We start from the raw sequence: 12,601 nt of genomic DNA on the forward strand, positions 1-12,601 counted from the left end.
TATGGAACGGTAGGTACTCTGGTAAAATTGCAATATCAAATTCCTGCCAATCAAAATGATAAGTCACATGACACTTTTTGGTTAGCAGCGTTTGATGAAAAAACATGCCTTCTTATGAAATTAACCATTCATTACAAAAAGAAAAATAGAAGTCAGACAAACACTACAAGATTTCTTCTTTTTTTTTTTTTTTTTTTTTTTTTTGGCAAATTGCTACCCGAATTTAAGGTTAGTAGTAGGCTTAAGAAAAAGCAGGGTTTTTTTTTTTTTTTATGACTTTGTCATTACTAATGCGTTAGGAGATCAGGAGGCAATCCTCAGTGTAGTCATACCAAAAACTTAAAAAATGGCACATAATGCCCCTTTGCTTAGCAATCAGCATTATAAGGGGAGGATCAAAGGCAAGTAATCCTGAGAATGTAGTGGCATCCTCTACTAAACCTTGGTGTAGTAGCAAATGAAAAGGGAACCTACTGCTCCAGTAAGATATCTCACTACTGATGCAATTCTCTACTCTATAAGAGCTAACTACATCCAAGGATGGAGTACTGTTGCCCACATTTGGGCAGGAGCTGCTAAAAGCATCTTATTCTGACTTGGCAGAGTTCAAAATAGACTTTGTAGCCTAATGGGTGATGCCCTTTTCTCTTCCTTGCAACCTCTTTCCCACAGAAGAGACGTTGCAAGCTTGTCTTTGTTTTATCGTTATTTTCATAGCAAGTGCTTGTCTGAGCTCCAATCTATGGTCCCCCCCATCTCGCCAAACTTTCACGAAAAACACTCATCTAGTTGAAATTTTCAATAATTTCCCTCACTCTTTATCTGTGCCTAAACCTAAATGTAGATTCCATGAACAAAGTTTCTTTCTTAGAACTGCACGCCTGTGGAACTCTGTTCCATTTCCCTGCTTTCCAGCTGACTACAATATGGTCGTCTTCAAGTCCTACGTGAACAAGTTCTTGAGCTGTCCGCTTAAGTAATCCAATTTACCAGATTTTCACGACTAACGATTACTATACTGTCCCATTGACTATTGTACACTCATTAATCTTTATCCTCAAATGGCCTCCGGACCTTGATAAGTGGTTACTCCTTTGTAATAAAAAAAAAGCCTTTACATTGCTCTAAACTTATAGTCACCTACTTAGCTTTTTTAGTTTAACACTGATATCTTGATGTGAATGTCAACATGGGACAGTGTATCATATCACCCAAAAGTGAGTAACAATATTGACACAAATTCTGCTGTGCCATGAACTAAAATCTGCCCTTTCTAACCCTATTATTAATCTTAAGTCCGGGTGGCAATAAGAAAAAATTTGCAAGTCCTCCGTTGAACCTAAATAAAAAGCAAAAATATGGAAAAATCTTTGATATACATACCTGTAATTGAATGAAAATGTTGTATTCTAAAAATTACATAAATTGATCAAGTAGTTTTATTCCTAACTAAGAAAATCTAATTTTATGAGTAAGCAAAAAGGAATTGTCTCGCATCGCCATCTTGAAAAATCAAGGCAGATACTCCACAATAATTCGGCCCTGTAATGCTAACAATTTCATATGACTTGCTTAAAATCATAAAAAAAAATGATTTTATTTTTATAAAAGAAAACTTAGTCAATTTACATGATTTTTGGAATATGACATTTTTGTTCAGTCATACAGATGTTTTTTTTGTTTTTTTAATATAAGTTGAATTATGGACATGCACCCAAAAATATCTTGCTGTCTTCCTTTTTTTTTTTTTTTTTTTTTGTGGCGCACGGTTAATTTATGAGAAGGCATGTTTTTTTTTATCAGACACTGCAAAAAAAATATCACCTAATTTAACATTTTTTGGTACTGTTTTAGATTGTGTAAAACTAAACAGAAACAATTTAATAAGACAAAGATTTAATTCACTGAAGATTTTTACTTGCATTTTTGTGAGAGACAATTTAAAATTCTATATTAAGCCCATTATAATACATCCTCCTTCTCGGTCTTTCCGTGTCCTGGTTGCCATTCTTTGATGATAGCCATTATGAAATGTATACACTAATATGATAGCGTGTGTGTTATTTTGTATGTAATGCTTACATCTTTTTTCTTCCAAGTGACTGTTGTTTAACTGTTATTAAAATAATCATCTGAAACTGAACAAAACATATTATGTTGTTGTAAGGGACGGAATTATAGATTTAAAAAAAAAAAAAAACTTGTTTGCATACCTTGTTTTGATGTCTGAATATCAGAACTTCGATTGTGTTTAATTATCCCGCTTTTGAGTTTTGAAGTGTGAAATTCGGTGAATACATTAAGTAAAATAATTAATTTAAGTTAAGCAAAACAAAAAAAATTTTTTTTAATATTTATACGAAAAAAGCCATTTTAAAATCTTTGATAAATAAATTAACAATTTCTTTTTAGCGAGCCGAATAATGCATGACCATTATTAAACAGGTCATGCTTTGAAGAATCGATACAAAAAAAATAATTCGATAAATATTGTGCCCTTTGTGTTAAAAATATCATAATTTTTTCGATCAAGTTTGGAAACGTTTGTCGCCTTTCGACTACGGCGGACCAAACGCACTGAAATATTTTTTTTTATTCTGCTTTAAATTGCCCCCCTCCCCATTTTGGAGAGTCTGGCCCCCACACACATACACATTAAAAACCAAACTCATACAAATGGTACTGGCCAGCCTCAGCGTTAATAATACATTGAACTTTTCGTCACTGAAAAATAAGTTTTTTTTTGGCTTTTTAGTCTTCCGTAGTTTGCTTTTTATCAAGTACAAATGTAAACAGACTAATCAAATCTACTCGAAGTAACTGGTTGCCTATATGAATAAGTGGAATTATTTGAAATCCAGGTACTTATATTATAATATTTTTGCATATTCTCATAGAAAATCACCCTAAATCTTAGTTAGACAAGAAATAAACAAATTCTTTCAAAAACCTTTTTTTTAACTATTTATATACGATTTTGTGCAAAACAAAAAACGCCAATTGTAAACTTTTGGGGAAATTTTAACATTTAAAATTTAATTAAAAATAGTAGAAAAAGTTGTACGTTATTCTGCTTTCTATATGATAAAATTCAGGGTTTTATCTTTCTGGGGAAAAAAAGTTACTCAGAAATAATGGATTTTAATAAATGTAATTTCGTTTTAAAAAACAACTTGATTTTTTGGCCATTTTTGGCGGTGCCTATTATAGCTGAAGGAACTCAAGTTGTATATATTTTTTTCTTCATAAGTTTGGATTTCGGTTTCAATTCAAGCTGATGCACCCAAGAAATATTTTATTTTTGAAATCACAACTTTATAATATATAAGAATCGAGAGAAAAGTGACTCAATAATAATACATACAAAATCTGCATCAATCAAAATATCACATTTAAGCGTATTTTATGACCAGCCTATGCAAGGTGTCCTTGCTAACTTAGATAAATACTTTCACAATTTTAACAAAAGAGCTTCAATAATATCAGGGTGTCTCCATTTACGCTGAACGTCCACAGAATTCCAACATCAATATATTACATATGAAAGCATCCACTGTGGAATTTCCACAGGTCCCGCTAGTGTAGGTTATTTCCTTGAGACTTTTTTATATACAAAGAGACATACAATATTGATATCTACTTGCCGGAATGTAACAGTTGCTTCTATTGCCTACAAATTATTTCATGGTTTCTGCCCCACAACAATGCTTAAATACTGCACTGTGCTGTGGCTGAACAGATCAAACCTGCAATAATATACATTCACATTAGACCCTCTGCATAATCTATACATTAATAATGCATAATCACACTGGTGTTTGCTCAGAGATGTATCTGCGATTTCCTTTCGCATTGTGTTCTGCAGTCCTGAACGTGCTGCCTCAGAATAGTGTGAACGAACATGTATCTCTGTCATATTTTTGAAGTTCTGTATTGGCTAACTATTGTGATATTCCTAAGTTTTATGCATTCCATAATTAGCTTAGTAGCCTCTGTTTATTGCTAACAGTTTTATGACCATGGCTTAATAAAGGAGAAAAAAAAAAATTGTGTATATTAAATTGAAAAAACGTCAACATGAAAAAATAAATCACCCATAGCTAAAAATATTAGGTTGGTGCAAAAATGTTTTTTGAAGCTCAACTATATAAATGCCATTATTTTTTGCACTAACCTAATAATAGCTATTAAAAAATAGTTTTGTAAATTATTATGCACTAAACTTTCATTGCAAGCCCTATTAAGTCAGAAAACACAACTAAACATAAAATATCATTTTATCATATTTGCCTTAATCGGTAGTGTGACGTTTTCAGAATGATTAGGATCTCAGTTTCCAAACTTAGCAATTTCAGATTTCCTTCATATTCCACTAAATTTTCTTATCCCAAAGTCGTTCTTCCCAATGTGTTCAAATCAATGTAACTGACTGAAATAAGGAAATTGGCCATCTGCTATTGATCGGAAGCCGATTTTCACAGTTTATAATAAAAAAAAAAATGTCGGCTTAAGACAAGTGAAAAAACTCCTTACAAATGTAATATCGTCTTGCTGTAAGTAAAAATTAATCATAATAGAAGCAAGCTCAAGTCAAACTAAACCATTTGACAAAACCCCATTACCTTAAAAGAAATGTACAAATGTGCTACTTTGATTATTCATATGAAATTCATTTCAACAGCTAACACACTGAATCTTCTTAATATGATTTATAGCGATCAAAAGCTTGACTTTTCCTTTAAATAAGTAAATCAATAACAAAAAAAAAAATTCTGCATGTAAAAATAAACGGAAACAATTTGATAATAGGGCAAAAATTTAATTCACTAAAGTTTTCGACTTGGGTTTTCTTTTTATGAAAAGCAACTTGAAAACCCAGATTAAGCTCACTATAATGATGAGTGGCTCCTTTTCTTTAATATAGGAGGCGTTTTTATATGCAAAGGGACGTACGATATTGTGGATATTAAGTTGGTAAAAAAAAATGGTAATCTAACTTGAAATAATGTGGAAAAAATATTAATGACTCAAGAAAAAAAAAATTGCATATTTATAAAGAGAAAAGATTAAAAGTTTGTTTATAAGATTTTATCAAAATACCCCCTCCTCCCAAAAAATAATTTCTCACACGTTGAAATTTAAGTGAATTTCTCTATATTTAACTATTTTTGAACATTAACCTCAAGGCTGGTTTGTGATACCTATAATTATAGCGTGAAACATTTGTATCGGTTAATATTAAGTATTGTTTTTAAATATATAATTCTTAAATAAAAGCAATACATGACATAATGCATTATAAAAATAAATGAATTGATCATAGTCAAGGGCAAATTGAAGGCTCCTTTTCCATTAACTACTGTATCAGGAATGTTTCGTTTGTTGGAGATCTCTACAGGCAATGAATTTGTGTTCAACAATGAAATGTGACTGGCATGGTATGCATGTTAACGACTCTTCTCCTTTCAGGAAATAGTTATGAGTTAAATAAGTATGACTGAGTCATCTTGGTAATATTATCTCCCTTGTTTTTCATGCTCTAGTTGTCATTCTTCCATGATAGACATTATGGAATGTAGGTAATTTCTTGGAAAAAGATTTCACATGTCTTGTCATTTGATTGATATGTACTTCTTTGTTTTTATTTTGAAGTTTTGGTACAAGGTTTTTGTTTCGTAGGGAACTTCACAGCAAGTGCTTGTCTTTTTTTTTTTTTTTTTTTTTTACACAGTGATCACCACTTATCAAGGCCCGGAAGCCACTCAGGGATAAGGGTTATTGCAAGTACATTATGTTAGTGTGGAGATTTGCTGAAGTGTTTACTTAAGGGGGCGGTTCATTAGGAATTTGTTAACATTGGACTTGAAGACATCCAAGTTGTAGTCCGGAGGGAAGCAGGCAGACGGAACAGAGTTCCACAGGTGTGCAGTTCTAAGAAAGAAGCTTTGTTCATGGAATCCGCGTTTTGATTTAGGCACAGATATAGAGTGGGGGAAATTTTTCACAGTGGATTCAGCTAGACGGGTGTTTTTCGTGAAAGATTGGCGAGGGGGGACCAGAGATTGGAGTTCAGACGAGCATCTGCCATGGAAATAACGATAAAACAAGGACAGGCTCGCAACGTCTCTTCTGTGGGAGAGAGGTTGCAGGGTAGAGAAAAGGGCATCCCCCACTAAACCACGAAGTCTATTTTGTACTCTGTCAAGGCAGGATAGGCTGTTTTTAGCAGCTCCTGCCCAGATATGGAAACAGTATTCCATCCTTGGACGTACTTGGCTTTTATATCGATAGAGAATTGCATCAGTAGTGTCTGAGTTTCATTCAATGCCCCTCTCCACCAAACTTTCACAAAAAGCACTCGTCAAGCTATGACTGCTGCCAACAAGTTCCCCTACTCTCTATCGGTGCCAAAATCTAAACATAAATTCCATGAACAAAGCTTCTTTCCTAGAACTGCCCACCTGTGGAACTCTGTTTGACCTGCTTTCCAGCTGACTATGAGTTGATCGTCTTCCAAATCCAATGTGAACAAGTTTTTGCTATCCCCTCCCCTTAAATAGTACAATTCTGCCTAATTCCTACCAAAAACTACTACTGAGCTGTTGTTGCACTGACCACTTTACACCCTTATCTTCAAGTGGCCTCCAGGCCTCGACTCCTTTGTAAAACAAAAAAAAAAAAGCTATTTTTAGTGCTTTTTATTTTTTACTTTTTGCTGCAGTATCAGCCTTTTGTTCTTTTTAGATATCAACATGACCTGGTACTCAGCAGAAAAATTTTTATTTGGATTTGTGCTACCAAACAGTTTAACAAAGTTCATTTTTCTGACAGTTTTACAAAACTCTGCAAAAAGAAATTTGGAAAAGCAAAAATATATTTACACACCTTCCAAATGTTCCTATCACTATAAGTCTTAAAAAAAAAAACAAAAAAAACATATGACCCAATATTACTGCAAATAATCAATACACAAGAATTTACGATAAATTACCCTTTGCGGCATTAAGTGACCTAATAGGAGTGATATGCTGTTAAAACCCAGCCAGCAAACGACACCAAGATGTGGGCAATGGCGCCACTCTTTTCCCTGAATTGTTCCACTAATCCTTCATTCTCACTTTATATTCCAGGGAAAGAAGTATTGCCCTCCACTACATTTCGGTGTAGTATCAAATTAAAATAGTACCTTCAGATTGCACTTAATTATGGTTGATCCATGCGTGTGATATAGAGAAGAATGTCACTCCTTTTCCAGGATTATTCCACTTACTCCTGATCTTTCATTTTATAAAGCTGAATGTTCAGCAAGGAGGCATCATGTATTATTTTTTTTTTTTAGTTTTTTGTATGACTTGACTGAAAATTGAACCTCAATCTCCTTGCCCATTTTCAAACACTGCAAACATTATGTCAAAAAAAAAAAAAATCAGTTGTTTTCAACTAATGCCCAACATCAATAACATAACCGGATTTAATACCTGTGAACTAGGAAATTGCCGCCCAAATTTATCTCTCTTTTACTTCCCCCCCCCCTCCCCAACACTTTTAAGTTGATGTGAGTAGAAAGTAGCTTGTTATTTTAATATTAGTGCAAATTGATGCCTCATGGCAAATTGTGTTGTAAGATAAAGTTTTACTCCCCCCTCCCACCTTCTTTTAATTATCAGTCTCCATATACATCTTTTTATTAAGCTATCAGATTGTTTTAGACATCAACTATCATCAATTTAATATTTAAAAAAAAAATAATTTGAAAATTTGGAAAACTGAATAATCTATGTCTACAAAAGTGAAAATGTGTGTGTATGTGTGAGGATACTTCTCAACCAATAAACTCAACATCTTTTTGATCTACAAACTTGAAATTTTGCTATATAGAGTATTCAGACACGTGGAAAACTTTTTAATCTATTTTCATCTGGAAAAAAGGGTGCTAAGGAGTAAAATTGAAAATTTGGTACGTGGAAGATTTTTATTGGTTTGTCAACTGTTACACGAATGCGCATGCATGAATGGTTCACATGACAGATTATGTTAAAACTAAGTGGGTTTAAAAACAATTTTAAAGATCCTCTCAAGCTGGCCTGATGGCTATCATACTTGACTCCGTCTTTAGGTTTTGGTTTTGATCTCAGCTCGAGTATTTTTTTTTTTTTTTTTTTTTTTTTACTTAAAAAAGTGAACTGTTTAGAAAAAACATAATACTCACCAGTTTCTCTATGAATTAAAATATAATATTTATGCATATTTTATGACTGGGCAATGCTGGGCAGCTTGCTAGTGTTATATAATTTTTTATTAAATTATTACATTTTTTCTGAGCCTTTTGTAGTAAGAGCAACATATTCATAGAATAAGAATTAGTGTTTTGTTTTCTCTTTATTTTGTTGAAGTTTTTTATGAATGTTTTTACAATGAAATTTTTTTTAATGATAATCATTTAATGAAAAAGAAACGTATATATAACATTATTCAGTTTTCTAAAGTTTCAAATAAAACTTGCATAATAATGTTTTCTAAGATATGAACAAATTTCATTATATATATATATATATATATATATATATTTTTTTTTTTTTACAGTGATCACCACTTATCAAGGCCCGGAAGCCACTCAGGGATAAGGGTTATTATTGCAAGTACATTACGTTAGTGTGGAGATTTGATGAAGTGTTTAATTAGGGGGGAAATTTTTCACAGTGGATTCAGCTAGACGGGTGTTTTTCGTGAAAGATTGGCGAGGGGGGGACCAGGGATTGGAGTTCATATATATATATATTGCTGTAAGATAAAAGATTGAGATTTTGAGATTTGCTTTAAAAATTATTGTAATTTTGATATCTTTAAAATTTTGGGTATTTAAAAAAAATGTAAGATATCAAGATCACAACAAAAAAAAAGTCCCATTATCATCTGGAGCTGTGTAAATAATAATTCCCAGCCCCTTTTCACAAAAACATGAGTCACTTTATTTCATGTACTTCTAAGCAATATTTACTGACTCAAATTATTTTTTTTTATATTTATGTGTATAAAGTATGATGTATGGCCAGTGATTTTGAAGTGTCTGTAATTGATTTATTTTTTTAAAAAAACGACAAAAAAAAAACAGCACTTGTCCAAGTGATACAGATATTTTTTGTTTTTTTCTTTTCCCCTTTTTGTAAAACTCCGACCTGCTTTATCGTTATTTTCATGGTAAGTACTCAACTGAGCTTCAATCTGTGGTCCCTCCTCGCCAAACGTTCACAAGAAACACTCGTCTAGCTGAAAACACTATCAATAATTCCCCCAACTCTTTATCTGTACCTAAACGTAGATTCCATGAACAAAGCTTCTTTCTTAGAAGTCCATGCCTGTGGAACTGTCTTCCGTTTTCCTGCTTTCCAGCTGACTACAATTTGATTGTCTTCAAGTCCGACATAAACAAGTTCTTGATGAGCCGTTCCACTTAAGTTAACAAATTTACCGAATTTCCATTACTAACAATTACTATATTGTCCAATTGGCTACTGTACACTCATAATCCTTATCCTCGAGTGGTCTCTGGGCCTTGATAAGTGGTTATGGCTATGTAAAAAAAAGAAACAAAAAAACTTTTTTTTTTTTTTTACTTTCTTTTTATTTTGTTCTTCAGGAGAATCGGCAAAAATGAATTTATTTCAAAGTATCACGAACGCCCTTGATATTGCCTTGGAAACGGATCCAAGTACAAGTAAGTAAAAACAAAAAAGAAAAAAAAAGTGGTTCTTGTCCAGAAGTCTTCCTGTATTAAATAACAAAAATAAATAAAAATCTGTATGATATCCATAACTGCAACTAAACGAAAATATATTCCAAAAATTACGTAAACAAGGGGAGATAACTCAATAATTCATACTTACTAAATTTATGTTGGAATGTCTACAAATTCCCATGATAAAAATAAAGCTATGTAATTTTTGGAATATGATTTCTTCGTCACAGGTACATACATCATACAGATTTTTCTTTATTTTTTAATATAAGGGAAATTTTGGATGAGAACAAAACATTTCTTTGGAATAAAATGTGAAAGTTGGCCTGGCAAAGTTAAATGCTCTGTTTCAAGTTAATTCAACTTTATACAACAGCAGCAAATCTTTTGCATATACTCTTTATATTTATGTGATCTAAATTGTAAGGTTAACTTATTTACATATTGCTTTACAAAACGATATTTTATTAATTAACTATTGCTTTTTTTTTTTTTTTTTTTTTTCAATGATTCTTTCAATTTTAATTTTAATATTTATAATTTATTTTTCTTAGATAGTTCTGTGTAGGAATATTGTTTATATTTCATGGAATTATGTTTGTCATTTTGTTCAAATAATCAGGCTATCTGAAGATACTGGCTTCCTGACCTCAAATTTTCCTCTACAAAACAACCAAACCAAGCATATTTGAATATATAAAGAACTTGAAGCATATAAAACTGTACTAAAATGATTCAATTTGGGATTAAATAACTCTAAAGGTTGATATGCCATAAAATAAAACAACCAAACCAAACATGATCAATAAATATTTTAATATATAATGAATTTGAAGCATAAAAACTTTTACTAAAATGACCTGATCCAGTATGAAATAATCCAAAAAGGGTTGATATGCTGCAAGACAAAACCACCAGAACGAATAAATATTTGAAAATATAAAGAACTTGAAGCATAAAATTTTTTACTAAAATGACCAGATTCAGCATTACATAACCAGAAAAGGGTTGAACAACCAAAATAAATCAAATGTTTCTTTTCTGTCTTTCTTTCGAAGGTCAGACTTGATTTTCAACAAGTTGATTTTTATTTCTAAATTGTAAGTTTAAAACAAATCACTCCATACTATAGCTCCAGAAAAAAATTGTTTTTCTTTCTTTTCCTTTCTGTACAGTAATATTTAAAAGAAGATAAATTTGTGCTGAAATAGCATAATGTTAATGTTTATCGATAGGAATAATCGTGAAAGTTTTTGTTTCATTTTTGCATCATGTTTATGAATGAGCATGCTACCCTTGTGGATTGAATAAAGTGTTCTGTTGAAAATTCCATACAGATTCCTGAATAAGTTATCAATAGTGCTATGACAACAGCATATTCTTTTTACTGTTTTGACTCTCGAGTATATATCTAACACAGTTAGCCACAATTAATCAACCAAGAACCACATCACTCTGCATAAAAACATAAGATATCAATAGATATATACCTGAGAATCAAAACAAGGAAAAGAGTATGCTGTTGTCATAGCCCTAGTTATCAATCCTCATTCTTTTTTAATTCAGATACGGTGCGAGAACATTCAACGTTTTTGGACAATTTGTATATTCACTATGGCTTCCTGATATAAATATGCATGTTTTAATTTAAAACACATTTTATAATCTGATGTACAATATTATATCAGCTAAACTTTAAAAGCTGAAATAGTATTTAAATTGATACATCAAACTTTGATTCTGACTAACCATTTTTCATTTGTTATTGTTGTAATATGTTGTAATGTATGATATAATGGCTTATTTTGCTAGAATTTATTTTAAAAAAAAGTAGTCTAGTCTTGACAACTGTTAACAAGAAACATTTAACGTGCATTCAATTTATATTTTTCAGTTATTTTTGGAGAAGACGTTGCTTTTGGAGGAGTATTCAGATGTACAGTTGGTTTGAAAGACAAGTATGGTTCGTAACTTTTGTTTAATTTTTGTTTCATTTAATTAAGATTTTATCAGTCCCCCGACAAAAGGATGTTTGCTATCAAATAATTAGTAGATTAAAAATGGGCGATTTTTCAGTATAATTAACAAGAAAAGGATTTAAAAAAAAGAAAAAAACAAATAACTGTTACCAAATGCAAGAAAATTTACTTTTTTCTACCTATCTGTATAACTTAACTGATTGAAAGATTTGTTATTGTCACTTTTACTTAGCCAAGCAAGTATGCTTTCCAACATGGCTGCAAAATATTTTATGGATTTGGTTGCAAATTTCAGGCTTCAAAGATAGTAATAAAATTATTTTTTAGAGGATAGTGGAACTGTAAACCTTTGAGCATGGTTGTCAATTGAATTAGAGTAAGTTTTGTTATTATTATGATTATTATCTTTAAGCCTGAAATTTGTGATGAAGTCTTTCAAAAATTGGTGGCCATATTGGAAAGTATACTTGCTTTGCTAAGTAAAAGTCGCGTTAACAAACGCATAAGTAATAAATACTAGAATCAGTAAACATGTGAAAATTATACAAGTAAGTAAAAAAGTAAATTTTCTTGCATCTAGTAAGCTTTTTTTCTTTATTTTTTTGTGGTTCTTTTGTACACTTTTTTTTTTCTTAACTATAGTGCACAATGGCCAAAAACTGAAAAAATGATCTGGCTTTTTGGCTTGGCTAGGAGCACTGTAGTAACTGTTCCGATGCTACACTTCATTTTTTTGCCCTCAGTCAAAATAAATCCTTCTAGACTGAGACAATTTTTGTCCTAATTCAGTACCTTTTTTTTGGGGGGGGGACCGGATTTTCTTCACATTTAGAACCAACTTTAAATTTAACTCTGAGAGACACGTAAATAGGGACACTTTAACAAA

General features: G+C 31.6%; 1 protein-coding gene across 1 annotated transcript in view; it reads left to right on the forward strand.

Annotated features, from left to right (window-relative positions):
- Positions 1-12,601, forward strand: part of LOC145249575 (2-oxoisovalerate dehydrogenase subunit beta, mitochondrial-like) — a 60,900-nt gene that overhangs the window by 20,658 nt on the left and 27,641 nt on the right. Inside the window, exons 2-3 of the mRNA XM_080111273.1 lie at positions 9,638-9,715; positions 11,631-11,699. Coding sequence (XP_079967399.1) covers positions 9,638-9,715; positions 11,631-11,699 — 147 coding nt within the window. The remainder of the gene's footprint in view (positions 1-9,637; positions 9,716-11,630; positions 11,700-12,601) is intronic.

Source organism: Euprymna scolopes, chromosome 28, assembly GCF_053919585.1.
Source record: "Euprymna scolopes isolate OS-2025 chromosome 28, ASM5391958v1, whole genome shotgun sequence".
Taxonomy (NCBI): domain Eukaryota; kingdom Metazoa; phylum Mollusca; class Cephalopoda; order Sepiida; family Sepiolidae; genus Euprymna; species Euprymna scolopes.